General features: G+C 39.7%; 2 protein-coding genes across 6 annotated transcripts; one reads left to right on the top strand and one right to left on the bottom strand.

Moving 5' to 3' along the window:
* Positions 1–25: 25 nt before the first annotated feature.
* Positions 26–5,711, bottom strand: LOC146510691 (GTPase IMAP family member 3-like). 4 transcript variants are annotated; one of them, XR_014876486.1, is made up of 4 exons: positions 5,246–5,473; positions 1,943–2,500; positions 451–1,371; positions 28–415 (listed from the first exon to the last, which is right to left on the bottom strand). XR_014876486.1 is itself a non-coding variant. In XM_085175054.1 (4 exons), exons 2-4 carry the CDS (start codon positions 2,481–2,483, stop codon positions 659–661), a joined length of 1,212 nt encoding a protein of 403 aa, XP_085031180.1. In that variant the 5' UTR covers positions 2,484–2,500; positions 5,246–5,473; the 3' UTR covers positions 29–658. The 4 variants fall into 4 exon arrangements, 3 of the variants coding, with proteins under 3 accessions (XP_085031179.1, XP_085031178.1, XP_085031180.1); XM_085175054.1 differs by having other exon boundaries at positions 29–1,176; positions 1,219–1,371; XM_085175053.1 differs by lacking the exon at positions 5,246–5,473 and adding an exon at positions 5,480–5,711 and having other exon boundaries at positions 26–1,371.
* A 592-nt stretch (positions 5,712–6,303) lies between these two features.
* LOC146510690 (GTPase IMAP family member 7-like) lies at positions 6,304–17,701 on the top strand. 2 transcript variants are annotated; one of them, XM_085175070.1, is made up of 4 exons: positions 6,304–6,468; positions 9,982–10,032; positions 10,424–10,531; positions 13,251–17,701. In XM_085175070.1, exons 1-4 carry the CDS (start codon positions 6,420–6,422, stop codon positions 14,018–14,020), a joined length of 978 nt encoding a protein of 325 aa, XP_085031196.1. In that variant the 5' UTR covers positions 6,304–6,419; the 3' UTR covers positions 14,021–17,701. The 2 variants fall into 2 exon arrangements, with proteins under 2 accessions (XP_085031196.1, XP_085031197.1); XM_085175071.1 differs by lacking the exon at positions 6,304–6,468 and adding an exon at positions 6,475–6,586.
* The last annotated feature ends 1,362 nt before the right edge of the window (positions 17,702–19,063 follow it).

Raw genomic sequence — 19,063 nt, 5'->3', positions numbered from 1 at the left:
TGTATAATTACATGTATAAGAACAAGCGTCATGTTAACAAATGATAGCCGTACAGTAACTGTTATACTTATTGTAGCTGCTAGCTAAAAACGCTAATTTGCCATCACCAGTGTGGATTCAGCTTTGACAAACAAACATGATCGACTGTTTCTAGGAGAATCCCAAAGTTGTCATCTTGGACCCTCTCAGAGCTACAGCAGGGAAACATGCAAAACAGTGTCCAAACCTTTGTGTTTGAGCTTTATTTATGTCTTACACAGCATCCCAACTCTTTAGCTAACTTAATAACTTTAGCTAAAGTGAATAGTTAGTCTAATTCATTAGTGCAGCATTACTGTGTGCAGGTCAACAGGGGGCGCTCTGCTCACCGCTGTCAGTTCGTCCCCTCTGACGTCACAGTCACGTGACAGTTGAACTAAACATGGTTTAAACTGCTGACAGGAAGTTTACATCAACACTAATGATATATATAATCAAACAAACAGGATCCAATCAGGAGCTGATCAATAACATCACCAATCAGACTGATCACAGGATCAAACAGCTGTTTAATAATAATAATCACATGATCAACAATCAGACTGTCAGTTTTTAATCAGGTTAAATGAACATTTTCTTTGTCTTCATGACGATGATTAATAATAATTAATGATGAAGATCAGTGAAGAACACACGACTCCTGTCTCCTCTCTCTCTCATCATCATCTCTCTGACGTCGTCTCCTCTCAGCCGCTCTGAACATCTCGTCGGTGTAGTATCTTCCTCTGTTTCTCTGAACCATGGTGTTGATCTTTTCCAGCAGCTCTCTGACCTGAGCAGGATCTCTGCTTCTGTTGTTAAAAACATGATATCCTCCACCACACTGACGGATGAACTCATGGAGAGCTGGATACTCAGTGATCATTTCCTCTATGGTGACTCCATCAGCCTCCAGGTCGTCTCCACGGGTGAACAGGACCATGGTGTAACCTGCTACTTCTTCTCCAAACATGTGCTGAATGATTCTCACTGTTTCTTCTTCTTCTTCAGTGAATCTGCTAACCTGGATCACAATCAGGATCACATGAGGACCAGGAGCAGCCAAGGAGACACATTTACCGATCTCTCTCACCACCTTCCTTAGACTTCTACAGTAGTCAAACAGACCAGGAGTATCAACCACACCCAGGGCCTGACCTGCAAACAGACCTGGAGTATCAACCACAGTCAGGGCCTGACCTGCAAACAGAGATGTTTCTTTCTGACACTCTGATGTTAGTGAGGAGTAAGATAGTGCAGATCTAAAGACTCTTCTTCCTAAGATGGTGTTTCCTGCTGCACTCTTCCCAGCTCCAGTTCTCCCCACCAGCAGCATCCTGAGTTCTGCTCCACCTGTAGGAGAAGATCAGAGCGTCATGAGTGAAAGTGTTTCCTGTAGTTTGTCTGCAGCTCACAGCCTGAGAACAAACTGACACTGGTCACGTGACCTCAGCAGGAGATGATGTCAGAGCTGTTGCTGATGGAGCAGCAGCTCTGACATCATCTGTGATGAAGAGCTGCAGCTGCTCTCAGCACTGAGCTGATCTTTGGTCGGCACAGGGAGGTCCAACATAAGGCCCGGGGCCCACAACTGGCCCATCAAAGACTCCAGCGGACCCACTGGACATCTTTGGAAAATGTAAAGGAGGCCAAACATCTAGCAACCTTCACAGGATTGTATTATTTTACAGCTTCTCTGATACAGACTCCCACACCAGCACCGGAGCAGCGTGTCTTTGTAATGTCATGTTGATTAAATGAGTAGTTGAACTTAACGAGGGTGCTGTATGTGGCCCTCAGTGTAAATTCACTTTGACGTGCCTGCTGTGGCACCATCAGCTCTCTGACAGAGTGCAAATCCAGCTGTGAGCAGCTGTTTGCCCACACTCACAGCAGCATCTGTCTCATGGAGGTCAGCTCTTACCTGGGGGGAGGTGTCCCGCCTTCAGCAGCAGCTCTCTCACTTGTTCCCGTCCTCCATCTTCGTTGTTGAACAGGTAAGTTCTCTGTGAAAACCTCTTTACAACATCTGGAAGTGAACTTGCTCTGTTCTGTAAAACATAATCGTCCACTGATGTGTTGAGTTCATCTCCACCCGTGAACAGCAGGTAACATTTCTCCAGCCTGTGAGGCCCGACCGCTCTGCTCGCTGCTTCCACGGCCCTGTGGTCCTCCTCGGTGAACCGACCCACTCTGATCACCAGCAGGAACAGAACAGGTCTGACAGACTGCAGGACACACTGACAGAAGGTCTGGACCTGCTGCTCTGATCCTAATATCTCTGGAGTGTCGATCACTGAGACCTGCTTCCCAAATACAGTTCCCGTTTCCACACAGATGAGTTTGGTCACTGGTCCGAGGGACAGTTTGGACTCAAACGCTGCTCGTCCTAGGATGGTGTTTCCTGAAGAACTTTTACCAACTCCAACTTTTCCCAGGAGGACGATGGAGAGATGATCATCCATGGCTGAACGTCAGAGGCCTGCAGGAGAGAGCACAGGTGTGGTGACTCACAGTACATCACCATATTACTCTGTACACGTCTGCCTGTTGTGCTTTACCACAGTACAGATAATAATTAAAGAGGTTTGAAGTACAAACATACAACAGAAATATGACCTGACATGATCCACACCTACTGGCTGAGGAGCTAACAGCAGGTACCCATCCAGACTGGCTAACACGGGGCAGAACAATGCTGATCGTGACGGGTACATCTCCTAATAGTGGTGCAACGGAAAAGAAGAAAAAAAGTACGTGTATGGTGGCGTGGTGGGTCTGTCAAGCGATAGCTATGGTCAGCGCTAGCGGTCCAAGTGGAGGAGCAGAGGAGTTTGCAGCATTTAAGCAGCCCTTTGCTGCCCAATCCAACCGGGCTGAAGCTATTACAGAAGCTGTTTAGCTGCAGACGGGAGGCCGTGTGCAAAACAAGCGGTTTAAACTATGATGAACATGCTTGAGCCACGCCATGATATCTTGTTGCGCGTCCACTTTAGTGGCAAGATCGTAGGGCTGGGTATCGTCACCGATTTCTAGAATCGATTTGTTTCCGATTCACAAGGTCCGAATCGATTTGATTTGAATCTGGGAAATTTTGACAGTCAGAAATATTATAATCCAGATCAGCACATTTACATATTTTTGTATCTATAGAAACAAAGCTGACACTTTCCAGATTTTATCAAAGGTGTGAGCGTCACAGCGAGGCCTTTGTGTCAAAGCAGCTGAAGATAAACACAGAAACACATGAAGGTGATTTTCCTGTTCTGGGATTTTATACAAATATTCTGCAGTACATCAAAAACGAAAGAAAACCATTAATCAACACATGAACATCACCTCGGTTTTATTAGAGACATGGCTGAGCGTTTTGCATTTTGCATAATTTTAAAAAGTTTAAATTTGTTCAGTATTGAACGGCAGAAATTAGGTTTTCTTTTTGGAAGTATGTAAAAGGAAACAAACAGCGGCCGACAGCCTGTAACCAACGGTAGACTTGTGCGTAACAAGCAAGCAACCGTGTCCGTGCCGTCGGGTGAGAAAGTCACATCTCACTGATCCTGATCGGCGGGTCGCGCTGTGTGTTTACGTCTTTGTGCAGAACCGTGTTCCTGCTCTCATTTACTGTTTCAGCTGTTTGGTGGTTGTTGAAATGTTGTGAGGTTTCACCTGAGATTCTGGCGTTTCGGGCAAAATAAATTTATATTAAAAAATCGATTCAGGATTTTAATGAATCGATTTCACGTTATCCAAGCCAGAATCGATTTTAATCAATAAATCGATTATAAAAACCCACCCTTACAAGATCGTTCCAAGCAGGTACGAGCAGGAAAAGATTTAAGTCATGGCTGAACTGTCCCAGACATCTTCTGTTGCCCAAACTACTACAAATGGGTGGAGCTGCAGGGCAACGGAAAGCCACGTGACCGCTCGTTATATCACAGCAGAGTGCGATATAACGAGCGGTGTGTATCACTGTAGGGTCGACCTTACAATATAAAGCGCCTTGAGGCGACTGTTGTTGTGATTTGGCGCTGTGTAAATAAAACTGCAGTGGTGGATACAAAGACTGAACTGCCCTATAGTGTACCATCATTTTATAACTGCGTGGAATGAGTCCAGAGCTGAATGTCTTTAACAGGCAGAAAATACTTCAATAAGTAAATGTTACATTTTTGTCTTTTTTCTTTTTTTGCTGATCCGAACATTGATCCGATCATTGATCCAATCATTGATCCGAACATTGATCCAATCATTGATCCAATCATTGATCCGATCATTGATCCAATCATTGATCCGATCATTGATCCAATCATTGATCCGATCATTGATCCAATCATTGATCCAATCATTGATCCGATCCGTGACTTAAAACCATGATCCGATCATTGATCCGATCATTGATCCGAACATTGATCCAATCATTGATCCGATCCGTGACTTAAAACCGTGATCCGATCGAACCGTGAGATTTTTGATTCGTTGCACCACTATCTCCTAGTGACCTCTGATTATAACAACCAACCTGAGCAACACATGGGTAACATAGCTACTTTCTGGATAATTCATTTATTGATTGATTTATTCATTTGAGATGCGCTGAATCGCACAAAAGACATGTGAGATTTTTTAATGCTCACTGGAAGACTCATTTTGATTTTTAACTTTTTGTTTAGTTTTGTATTTGCTGTTTGGTCCAGTGTGTCAGACAGAAACACTGGACCGGTCAGTAAACACAGTTATAGTGGAAAAGAAGCCAGTTTCTCTCTGTTTCCCTCCCCAACATTGTGCTTTTTTGTTTAAATAAAATGTTTTTGTGTTTTTCTGATCACAGGCTGCTGCCGACCTTTCTTTCTGTTCTGAGTTTGAATGCTGCTGCATCTGGGCGCACTCTGGGGAGGGAGCTGTTAAAACAGCACTATTATTTTCCGTTGACTGCTTCTCTTAGCGTCAACCAACACTAGCACCAAACTTGCTCATGGCCAAATAAATATAAATCGCTCTTGTAAAAGCGATCGGTGAAAAGGTCGGCCTATAGTCGATAGTCGACATGTTCGTCCAACCTCAGCTGTTAGTCCACAGTGTTTACGTCCACGAAGAGCCCGTGAATGAAACGTTTCTTCTCTTTTTTTGGGTTTACTTCCTGTTCTTTCACCAACTTTACTGAGGTGAACACATATGACTGAAATCTCTGATAACGCGCCCCACGCACTCACACCCAACTTACTGTGAACGGGAGTGTCTGTGGAGGCCTCACGGAGACTCGGGCATGCGCAGATGTGTACACCTGAAGACGAACACGATCCAACGAACATCTGCAGCTTCTGTCTGTGGGTTCGTCTGCCGAGGCCCTCACAGCCGGTCACACCGGAGCCCTGCTGGTCCCGCTGCACTCACCTGTACAGGTGAAGCTGCTCACACCGACACGCAGAAACAAACGCGCAGAGACCCGGAAACTCACCTGAACTTTTCAGGCCGTTTCCTCCTCTTTGTGGTTCCGTCTTCGTGACTGAAGAGCGAACTGCTGACACCGGAAACAGGAGTGCTCTTCAAAATAAAATCACTGGAGTCATTAGTATTTCACTAGAAAACACTTTAAATATCTGAACCAGTTTATTTTTTATCCCCAGTTCTAAACAAAGGCCAGTTTTGATATTAACACATCGTGATTCGCCTGAGCTTTAGTTTCCACCACAGCAGATGACTCCGCCCTCTTTTAAGGTTGTGTTACTGTTATGTGATGGCTGCGTGCAGGCAGGAGAAGGACCCAAAGTGCAGACTCCGGAGACAGAAAGTAACTCAAAACAGTTTTAATTTTAAACTCAAATGTAACATAACTGAAAATAACAAAATAGACTTACACCAGAGGACTGAGAGAAAACACCCAGCTAAATAAACGGTAGATCGTGACACAGACAAACTGAAACACAGGGCTTAAATACATAGCGGGAGCAATCAGGGAATGGACAACAGGAGGGAAACACAGCTGGGGCAAATCAGAACTGACGAGACAAGGAAGCGTAAACTGAACACACTGAGAAGAGACAGAAACCTTCAAAGTAAAACAGGAAACACAAAACACAGACTGAACAAAAGACACGGACTCAGGGCAGACACAGACTGGACACGGGGATACAGCAGACAGGGGAGACAGCAACCAAGGATTACACAGAGACAAACCATAAGACATGACTCACAAAAACCCAAAGACTAGAAATTATAAATAATATCATAAACTCAAAAGCCTAACAGTCCTAACATCCTAACAGTTACTGATCTGAACCTAGGTGATGTAAAGCTGTTTAGTCCGACGGTGTACCTGAGCAGGTAATTATTCCAGCTGTCCTGGGTTCAGTCATCACTAACAGACAAGAATATGAAGCCTGGATCTTTCCCCAAGAATGAAACTGAACCATCCCGCAGTCCGGACACCACCGTTTTATTTTGAAGGTGAGACCGGAAAAGGGCGGCTCAGTGGGACCTTCTTACTGAGCGAAGTTTTGAACAAATAACTGATAAACAGGTGAATTTGTGAGAGCAGGTGTGATGGCCTCAGAGGAACAGTCCGGTGGGTGTGTGTGGAAATCATCGTAATTAAAGCCGATCGATCATTGTTCTCTGTCTGCGCGTCTCAAGGTCATCAAACTGTCCGAACAAAGAGGACACTTCATTAATATACTTCATTACTATACTTCATTAACATACTTCATTAATATACTTCATTAACATACTTCATTAACATACTTCATTAATATACTTCATTAACATACTTCATTAACATATTTCATTAACATACTTCATTAACATACTTCATTAACATACTTCATTAATATACTTCATTAATATACTTCATTAACATACTTCATTAACATACTTCATTACTATACTTCATTAATATACTTCATTACTATACTTCATTAACATACTTCATTAACATACTTCATTAATATACTTCATTAATATACTTCATTACTATACTTCATTAATATACTTCATTACTATACTTCATTAATATACTTCATTACTATACTTCATTAACATACTTCATTAATATACTTCATTAATATACTTCATTAATATACTTCATTACTATACTTCATTAACATACTTCATTAATATACTTCATTAACATACTTCATTACTATACTTCATTACTATACTTCATTAACATACTTCATTAATATACTTCATTAACATACTTCATTAATATACTTCATTACTATACTTCATTAACATACTTCATTAATATACTTCATTAACATACTTCATTAATATACTTCATTACTATACTTCATTACTATACTTCATTAACATACTTCATTAATATACTTCATTACTATACTTCATTAATATACTTCATTAATATACTTCATTAACATACTTCATTAACATACTTCATTACTATACTTCATTACTATACTTCATTACTATACTTCATTACTATACTTCATTAACATACTTCATTAACATACTTCATTACTATACTTCATTAACATACTTCATTAATATACTTCATTACTATACTTCATTACTATACTTCATTAACATACTTCATTAACACACTTCATTAACATACTTCATTAACATACTTCATTACTATACTTCATTAACATACTTCATTAATATACTTCATTACTATACTTCATTACTATACTTCATTAACATACTTCATTAACACACTTCATTAATATACTTCATTAACATACTTCATTAATATACTTCATTACTATACTTCATTACTATACTTCATTAACATACTTCATTAATATACTTCATTAACATACTTCATTAATATACTTCATTAACATACTTCATTAATATACTTCATTACTATACTTCATTAACATAATTCATTAACATACTTCATTAATATACTTCATTAATATACTTCATTACTATACTTCATTATTATACTTCATTAATATACTTCATTAACATACTTCATTAATATACTTCATTAATATACTTCATTACTATACTTCATTAATATACTTCATTAATATACTTCATTAATATACTTCATTACTATACTTCATTAATATACTTCATTAACATACTTCATTAATATACTTCATTAACATACTTCATTAATATACTTCATTACTATACTTCATTACTATACTTCATTAACATACTTCATTAACATACTTCATTACTATACTTCATTAACATACTTCATTAACATACTTCATTAATATACTTCATTAATATAATTCATTACTATACTTCATTAACATACTTCATTAATATACTTCATTAACATACTTCATTAATATACTTCATTAATATACTTCATTAACATACTTCATTAATATACTTCATTACTATACTTCATTAACATACTTCATTAATATACTTCATTAATATACTTCATTACTATACTTCATTAACATACTTCATTAATATACTTCATTACTATACTTCATTACTATACTTCATTAATATACTTCATTACTATACTTCATTAATATACTTCATTAATATACTTCATTAATATACTTCATTACTATACTTCATTAACATACTTCATTAATATACTTCATTAATATACTTCATTACTATACTTCATTATTATACTTCATTAATATACTTCATTAACATACTTCATTAATATACTTCATTAATATACTTCATTACTATACTTCATTAATATACTTCATTAATATACTTCATTAATATACTTCATTACTATACTTCATTAATATACTTCATTAATATACTTCATTAACATACTTCATTAATATACTTCATTAATATACTTCATTACTATACTTCATTAATATACTTCATTAACATACTTCATTAATATACTTCATTACTATACTTCATTAATATACTTCATTAATATACTTCATTAACATACTTCATTAACATACTTCATTACTATACTTCATTAATATACTTCATTAATATACTTCATTAACATACTTCATTAATATACTTCATTAACATACTTCATTAACATACTTCATTAATATACTTCATTACTATACTTCATTAACATACTTCATTAATATACTTCATTACTATACTTCATTAATATACTTCATTACTATACTTCATTAACATAATTCATTAACATACTTCATTAATATACTTCATTAATATACTTCATTACTATACTTCATTAATATACTTCATTAACATACTTCATTAATATACTTCATTACTATACTTCATTACTATACTTCATTAACATACTTCATTAACATACTTCATTACTATACTTCATTAACATACTTCATTAACATACTTCATTAATATACTTCATTAATATACTTCATTAACATACTTCATTAATATACTTCATTAACATACTTCATTAATATACTTCATTAATATACTTCATTAACATACTTCATTAATATACTTCATTACTATACTTCATTAACATACTTCATTAATATACTTCATTAATATACTTCATTACTATACTTCATTACTATACTTCATTAACATACTTCATTAATATACTTCATTACTATACTTCATTACTATACTTCATTAATATACTTCATTAATATACTTCATTAATATACTTCATTAACATACTTCATTAATATACTTCATTACTATACTTCATTATTATACTTCATTAATATACTTCATTAATATACTTCATTAATATACTTCATTACTATACTTCATTAATATACTTCATTAATATACTTCATTAATATACTTCATTACTATACTTCATTAACATACGTCATTAACATACTTCATTAATATACTTCATTAATATACTTCATTAACATACTTCATTACTATACTTCATTACTATACTTCATTAATATACACCTGTACGTGTAGGTGTGCAGTTTACTGCTTAGTTTTTGGTGAAAAACGCAGTTTGAGCGGGTTTTTTGTGGGTGACGCAGTTTTTAATTTCAGTTACTTTCACTTTCATGTATAACATTACTGTGTGTGTGTGTGTGTGTGTGTGTGTGTGTGTGCACGCAGGAGCAGCAGGAGGGAGGACGAGGAGACGTAGTAAGGAAGAGCCTCCATCAGGTATGGTCTCTTCAATTTTATGTTCCAGAAGAAACAGGAACCATAAACACGAATGACCTCTGACTAACGCATGATAACATAATTAAGACCAAAGAAAAGCTGACGGGTGGATGGTGAAGCATTAAGCTCAGCATGAGTGTGAGCTGGTCTCAGCTGGTTCTGCAGGCTTGGTTATATCGAAGCTGCTCCTCAACCTTCCGGTTACAAGACGAATATCGTACAGCCCTGGTTGTGCTCCCTCACAGCACCTCCTGTCAGCTCTCAGTCAGAACAAAGTTTGGTCATGTGACATTTAAAAATCAGCTGATATCGTCCTTTGTAGATCAGCCTGGAATGTCCTGCATATACGATATCAGATATATATATCTGACCTGTGTGTGTCTGTGTTCAGTGTCACTCAGGTTGGTTCTGGTCGGGAAGACTGGAGGAGGAAAGAGCTCCAGTGGAAACACCATCCTGGGAAGAGAGGCCTTCAGAGCTGCTTCCAGTCATTCCTCAGGTATCACACACATGTGTAGACGCGCGCACACACACACACACACACACACACACAGTGGATGAGGCTGTAACATCCTGGACAGGGAGGAACGCTGGTTTGAGGGCGGAGTCAAGGAGGCCATTTACGTGAAAAGGGAAAGACCATCTCTGAATGGAGGAGGGGCCTAAGGGTCCATCTGTCACCATCTTACATGCTGTGACTGCAGCCATTCACTCTCTGTGAAAGGTACTCATGGTTATTGATCAGTGGTTGTTGATCAGTGGTTGTTGATCAGTGGTTGTTGATCAGTGGTTGTTGATCAGTGGCCATGAGAATCTGCATATTAATGATCATAAACTGACCTCCCAGCACATCGTTCCTTCAGTGGTGCTGGTTTCCATCATTGTGTTTATAAGGTTGAAACCTGCAGTCAGCTGAGACTGAAGAAGCCACCTGATGATGATGAAACGTTTCTCCCACTGAAAACATCCAGATGAACAGAATCAAATCAAAACAGACTTAACAATGTGGTGTTTGCTGTACAGCAGCGAGGAATGCCCAGACCTCTACAAAGAGACCAAACAGCCACTTCACAAGCACATGGCACAACACAGAAGAGCCACCTCCACAGGACAAGACTCAGCTGTCCATCTGCATCTAAAGGTCAAAGGTCACTCTTTGAGGATGCCAATGTTCACATGTTGGACAGAGAGGACAGATGGTTTGAAAGAGGAGTGAAAGAAGCATCTATGTCCACTGTGAGCGACCATCTTTGAACAGAGGCGGGGCTTACGACACCAACTCTCTGCCATCTATAATCCAGTTTTGAGTTCCCTCCCCAGACGCCTTAACGCCCACTCACACCCTGGGACATCTGACCTCAGGACATCACATGATAAGGTGGGGCCAGGTTTCACAATGAGCTCACCTGAAACTCTGGCTGATTGGGACCCACACCCAGTTTCACACCTTGGCTCAGGCGATTAGAGGATCATCAGGGGGTCCTTTGTCCCTCTGTGGGGGGAAACTCCCACTAGGTTTAAATCTGGGACTCTCCACCAGTTCTGGTCAGCTGACCAGCTAGTGTTCACGGAGATCTTCAACCTTTCTCTTGCCCAAGCGGTGGTCCCCACATGCTTCAGAAAGTACATCATTGTCCCTGTCCCGAAGAAACAACAGCATGCTTGCCACAATGATTACCGCCCAGTAGCACTGACTCCAATAGTGATGAAGTGTTTTGAAAGATTGATGAGAGATCACATCACGTCTTCACTTCCTGCCACCATCGACTCACTTCAGTTTGACTGGACTACAGTTCAGCATTCAACACAATAATTCCCTCTAAGCACCAAGTTGACGGATCTAGGACTCAGCTCATCACTGTGTCAGTGGATCCTCAACTTCCTCACAGACAGACCCCAATCAGTGAGGGTGGGAAAACAAGTCTCCCCCTCCATCTCACTCAGCACTGGAGCCTCAGGGCTGTGTTTTAAGCCCCCTGCTGTACTCACTGTACACTTATGACTGTGTAGCCACATCAGACTCCACCTCCATTGTCAAGTTTGCTGATGACACTGTTGTGGTGGGCCTGATCTCCGACAACATCGAGACGGCCTACCTGGAGGAGATCAGGAACCCGGAGACCTGGTGCCAGGAGAATAACCTCCTCCTAAACATCAGCAAGACTAAGGAGCTGATCGTGGACTTCACCACAAAGCAGGCGAGGAATTACAAACCCCTCATCATCAGTGGCGCCAGTGGAGAGAGTGGACAGTTTCCGATACCTGGGTGTCCACATCACTCTGTCGTGGTCCTGCCACATCAACACCCTGGTCAAGAAAGCCCGTCAGCGTCTCTTCTTCCTCAGAAGACTTCTATCTGCTGCTGAAGGTGCTCAAGAACTTCTACTCCTGCACCATCGAGAGCGTCCTGACGGCAAACATCTGCACCTGGTTTGGGAACAGCACCAAGCAGGACAGACGAGATCTGCAAAGAGTGGTGCGCTCGGCCGAACGCATCATTCAATCAGAGCTCCCTGACCTGCTGTCCATCTACACCAAGCGGTGCAAGTCCAAAGCTAGGAAGATCATGATGGACCTCTCCCATCCCAACAATGTCTCACTGTTGAGGTCTGGGAAGCGCTTCCGCTCCCTTAAGGTCAAAACAGAGGAAATAAGGAGGAGCTTCTTCCCCCAGGCTATTCGGGCCCTGAACCAGGTGTAGGACTGGACTCCCATACATCGCTGCACCGGACACGCTCTGTTTATTTGCACGCTTCTTATAATTTATTTTGTAAGTCGTTATTTGCACATCCTATTCTTACTGTAAATTTCTAAGTTAAAATCTGTAAATTTTGTCATAATCTGTAAATCTTTAAATTCTTTACTGTCATTTAATGGTCTGACATTGCAGAGCAATAAGCATTTCACCACATGTTGTACTGTGGATCATTATGTGTGTGGCAAATACAATTTGAATTTGAACTGAAGAAGCTTCTCAGACTCTTTTCTCTCCAAGCTCCTTAGACTGAAGCCTCTATAACGATTAAAGAACCAGGCTGTGTTCTCACGTCACTACAGTCCAGAAGTGTTCAGGTTAAAGACCAGCAGAGCCCAGTATGAGACCCATATTTACATTCCAGCTCTGTTAGGTGATCTCTGTACAGCCTTCTTCATGTTCAGGTGAAGTCTGTGTTCGTGCTTCATGTAAATTCAGACTAACTGATCTGTTTCCTCCTCAGTGACGGCTGAGTGCTCCAAGCAGCAGGAGAAGCTGTTCCAGAGGACCATCTCTGTGGTGGACACTCCCGGCCTCTTCGACACCACGATGTCTGAAGACGCCGTGAAGAGGGAGATCTCCAAATGCATCAACATGTCGGCCCCGGGGCCCCACGCCATCCTGCTGGTCATCAGGGTGGGACCCTTCTCAGCAGAGGAACGAGACGCCGTGAAGAAGGTGGAGGAGATCTTTGGAGAGGATGCCTGGAGGTACACCATGATCCTCTTCACCCACGGAGACAAAGTCAAAGCAGACTTTAATGAGTTCATAAAGAAGGAGTCGGGACCTGAGCTGCAGGAGGTCCTGATGAAGGCTGGAAACAGATACCACGTCTTCAACAATCTCAGAGCCAACGACCGTGGTCAAGTCCTGGATCTGCTAAAGAAGGTGGACAAGATGGTGGCCAACAACGGAGGAGAGTTTTACTCCAACTACACCTACCTGCAGGTGGAGGAGATGCTGAAACAGAGAGAGTCAGAGCTCAGAGAGTTTTATGAGAAGAAGCTGAAGGAGGAAGAAGACAAGGTGAAGTCAGAGTACGAGAAGAAGCTGACGGAGGCTCAGGAGGAGAAACAGCAGTTAGAGAAACGACTGCAGTGTGAGCTGGAGGAGGTGAGGAGGTACTATCGGGCTTTAGAGAGCGGAGTCCGTCAGGTCGTGGAGCAGGTGACCAGAGATGACTGTTTTGATAAAATCCTCACCAAGTTCCACGAGACCTTGAAGCTGAACTGAAGTGATGCTGACTCCCACTCACAGCACTCAACGCTCCACCTGGTTCAGAGGCCGAACACACTAAAGATTTTGGGTGGTGCTGTTCCAGAAGGTGAAGCCTGATAGTTTAACCTTCCTCTTTATGATGGAAGTGGGAAATAAACTCTTCTCTAATCAAGAAGTGTAAACAGTGCCAGATTTCCACATACTCTGTCATCATGTTAACCAAATGTAACTGTAACCATGAGCACATCAGAATGAAATCTGGTGCATTTCCTCACCATCAGAGTATAATTAATAAATAAAGGGATGAGAAAAATCTCACATATGTTCACCTAGGAGGAGAAGAGAAATGTGTCTATATATAAGGGATAAAAAGAGAAACTGTACAGAATATTATAAAAATAAGATTAGTAGCTCCAGAAAAATGCTGTATGAAGCCGTTTCAGGTATGAAATTGCTTTGCCCTAAATATACATAAAATTACATATTAATGGTCATAAACTGACCCCACAGCCCGTTGTTCATTCAGTGGGTCAGGTATTACACAAATGTCCCGTTTGTAAGGTTGGAGACCTGCAGTGTTGAGATGAAATTATTTGAAGTGCTTCAATTCTATGCTTTATATTAACTAAAATACCACAGAACCATATAGTGCAGTATTAAGTGGACACACGTGGAAAAACAAAGGCATTCGACTACGTGTCCTCGGGGGGTAGCAGGTGCAGACTCTCGCCCACGCCGGCCTGGGAGAAAGTAGATAACAGGGCACCATCTTCTAGTGGAAAGTTAGTGAAACACTGTTGTTTAGACTAGAGAGGGACCAGCAGGCACCTAGTTTTTGAGAGACAAAGCTTGTTGATGTCTGTGTATCAATGTGCTGCTGGAGCTGCTCCAGTGGATTTGATGTGAAAATCCCCACGTACAAGTAAAAAAATGGTTTATTCTGAGAAAAAACAGGAATGGGGTATTACACTGTTTTATGATGCATTATACTGCTGATTAATAAGAAATGCTGTTTGTGTAGAATCGTGGCCTTATTTGTCTGATTAGAAAGAACAGAACATACTGCACAGGAGGCCAAGATCGTAACGTAGGCTCACTGAGAGAGAGAATGTGAATGCTTCGTTTGGAGGAGGCCTGAAGCTATAAGAATGTGAGAAAGGGTCAGACACTTGGAGATCTTGCCGGACAGCCTCCTGTGCACATCTCCCGGCCGTTTGTAATGCTCAAAGTGTTTGTACTGATTAAAGAGATGATTGAGCATCAAACACCGAGTGTTGTTCTTCCTTCAGCCCAAAGATCAAAGAACTGGGATATTTAATAACGTTCAACACATTTCTGTTCTTGTTGTTACTGATGAACACAAAAAGCTGAAAGCATCTTTGTGGTCACTGATATTTTCTGATTATTTTATTTAAATCGTTTTTGATGGTAACGTGCTAACGTGGCTAACGCTAGCATCACAGCACGTAGCTCCGTTATTTTAAGGTCATCTTATGAAAGCAGCTGTACGAGCTAGCTACGTGTTTTGTAAGCTGCTGTGCTCTTCACAAATAAAGCTGGAAGCGTGGGGGCGGCAAGATGGCGAACTAAGCAGTTGTCCTCAACTTAGCTCTGGTGCAAGGTACCTTTTAGTCCTCCTTTTTTGACCCTTTTGTTATGATCCAATGTTGGCAGTGTTTGTTTTGTGTGACTCCTCCCACCAGAGGATGGCTGTGGGTTTTCCCCCCTTTCTCTCTTAGGAGGTGGACACCTGGGCGTGCCTGCTGAGTAGCTGGGTGGAGTCTCTTCCTGTCCTCGGATTGGATAATTGGTTGATCACCTCCAGTATTAAACTACCAGATGACAGCCACCTGGCCCCCTCGCTACTAGCCTCCACCATCCAACAAAGAGCCTGTGTTTTTGAGTCGTATTTCATAGTGTCTGTGCCCAGTGATTTGCAAGTATAACCGTGTGTCTGGGTGTGTGTGTCTGGCGTTAGTGCCTCCATTTTGTAAATAGCTGTAATAGATTTGTAAAGTAGCAATCATGTATTTTGTTCCCCTTGTATATATCCTTCACTGCAGCAGCCTGTAGGCGTGAGAAGTAGTGATGGGATTTCCGGCTCTTTTTAGAGATCCGGCTCTTTCGGCTCCGAACCGGCTCTTCAGGTTGTTTTGTTGCTTTAATTATTTAATCATTAACAATAATATAAAATTATGCAGAAAAGGAATTACTAATGTTAAAAAAGTGGTTTTATTTATATATGTTTATATATGGCCCCTAGAGACAAAGCACGTACAAACTCTAAAGCATATACAAACTCCAAAACACATTTCTAGCGTTAACTGAACTTCCAAAACAGAGCTACCCAGATCACTTAAATTACACAATTGAAAGCATATTTGTATTGTTTGTGTATTTATAGACAAGCACTCATATTTATTCAAATATTTTTTAAAAAAAATTAATTTACCTGTTACTACCACACACCAAATCCGGTTGTTGATACTTCCTGGCTTGTGTAGCCGCAAGGTAACAAAAGCTCAACACTGCGCCCAGCATCCTGGAGCACTTCTGTTGTCTTTTGTACATGATTCTGAGTTTGTACGTGCTTCTGAGTTTTTACGTGTTTTGGAGTTTGTACGTGCTTTTTTTCTAAGGGCCACCATAAATATACTTTATTTATTCACTCCACATAAAATGTAATAATTAAATCATATAATACAAATTTACATTTTAGACTTTTAACTATTTAAATTTTCAGCTTTTTCCTTTTAAATAAATTTAACGTGAAACAACACAAAACACTGCAAACCACAACACAATTAAATATAAATTAAAATATTAAAACAAAAAGAAGATGCACATTCTCTGTCATATGGACCTGCATGATTTCTGAATCCTTTATCATCTGCAACTGAAAATAGTGGATGATTACTATACCTTTCTAATGTGACGTTGTTGTCTCTCGCTCTCTTTCTCTCTGGCTCTGTTCCTGTGCTACTGTGAGTGTAACTAACGCCCCTCCCCCCTCTGCCCAGCGCAAAGTACAGGCCGCGCGTGCGGAGTTTAGCGGAAAAAAGGGCGAGAGAGAGGGTGAGAGAAAGAAAAAAAAAAAAACCTCACAGCTCCCAATAAGGAGCCGGCTCGCATCGTTCACTTCAAAGAGCCGGCTCTAAGAGCCATTTCGTTCGCGAACGACCCATCACTAGTGAGAAGCCATTTTTGTTGATTGAGTTTTCTCCTGTTTTTCATTTAGAAAGTTTGGGAAGTGAATCGTCTTTTGTTTGGTTGTCATTTGTGTAGGAAAGTGTGGGGACCATTAGGGAGGTTTGTTTGTTATTTTTGGCACTGCTGAAGCAAATAAACGGCAGCTTAGCACTTTAAAAGATACGACTGTTTGTGTTCTTGCTTTGGTGGTGCGGGAGTGGGCCGATTTCTTGTTGCGTTCAATACTCACCTAGACAAAGAACAAAAGATGTTTCCATCTCAGCAGCCCCGCTGACAGATCACAGTATTATTACTCTTAAACTTAACCCTGAAAATAAAACACAATTTAAAAAATATTACTGGAAATTCAATGCAGATCTGTTAATTGATGATGGGTATGTTAAGATAGTTAAAGAGCTCCTCCAAAACATTTACAACAATGTAACAATTGGCAATTACATACAGAGATGGGAATTTTTTAAATTTAAAGTTAGAGAATTTCAATTACATTTAGTAAAATGAAAAGTAGACAACAGAAGGAATTGGAAAGTAAATTACTTTACAATAAAAATAACTATTGTAATAGACAGTTTATGTCAGAGGCTGATAAGAAATCCCTTTTGTCTTTACAGGCTCACTTAGATGAGCTATACAAGAACAAGGCTCATGGAGCTTACATTAGAGCTCGTGCAAAATGGAAAGAAGAAGGTGAAAAAGTGCTTCATGTTTCTACAATCTGGAGAAACGGAGGCAAGAGAACAAATCTATTGATACATTAATCGTAAATGGGAGGAATGCACAAATCATAAGACTATAGCGGAAGAAAAACATATATTTTACTCAAATTTATACTCCTCGAAATATTTAATTACTGATTCATTTTTTTTGATCAGATTGAACCTTATACTCCAAAAATCGATTCTGTATTCAGAGACATTTGTGATTCTGATATATCTCTGGATGACTGAGATCAAGCCTTAAACAAACTGAAAATGGACAAAGCTGGTCAGGACGGCTTGCCATCTTTTATAAATTCTTCTGGAAAGAAATAAAATAATTTTTCTTCCAAACTATTAGTGAAATCATTAGTAATGAAACGTTAGCAACGACAATGAAACAGGGTCTTATCTCCCTTATTTCCAAACCTGGTAAAGATAAAAGATTAATTACTCTATTGGATACAGATTATAAAATTCTTGCTCATGTTATTGCAAACAGATTAAAGGACGGCTTAGATCGGATTATTAGTGGAACACAATCTGGGCTCATTAAGAATCGTTCTATCCACAATAATATTAGATTGGTTTTAGATCTACTGGATTATAATCACTTAATTGAAGATGATGGTGTGATTCTGTTTTTAGACTTTTATAAAGCATTTGATACGGTCGAACATCCTTTCATTTTAGAAGCTTCACAGTATTTTGGTTTTGGTAAAAAATTCATAGATTTAATTTCTTTATTATCCTCTGACATCAATAGTTCTGTTTCTTTACCTTTTGGAGCGTCTGAACGATTTAACGTCAGTCGAGGAGTCAGGGGTGTCCAGCTTCTCCGTTACTTTTCATTATTGTAACGGAACTTTTAGCTACTTTCATGAAACACAATCCAAACATTCAACCACTGAATTTGATGGGAGCCCCGTTGATCATAAGTCAATCAGCAGATGATACTACACTGTTTTTAAAGAACGTGTCACAGGTTCCTCTCGCACTAAATGAAGTTTCACTATTTTCAAAGGCCTCTGGTTTGTACCTGAATATTAACTATTCATGATTGTAAACCCAGTATCTCTCTTAACATAGCTACTAAAACTGAAATTAAATATTTGGGTATTATAATCTCAAAGAATACAAATAATAGAGAAAA

The sequence above is a fragment of the Neolamprologus multifasciatus genome, chromosome 10, assembly GCF_963576455.1.
Source record: "Neolamprologus multifasciatus chromosome 10, fNeoMul1.2, whole genome shotgun sequence".
NCBI lineage: Eukaryota > Metazoa > Chordata > Actinopteri > Cichliformes > Cichlidae > Neolamprologus > Neolamprologus multifasciatus.
Note: the sequence above shows the minus strand (reverse complement) of the source record. Positions and strands in the feature narration are given on the sequence as shown.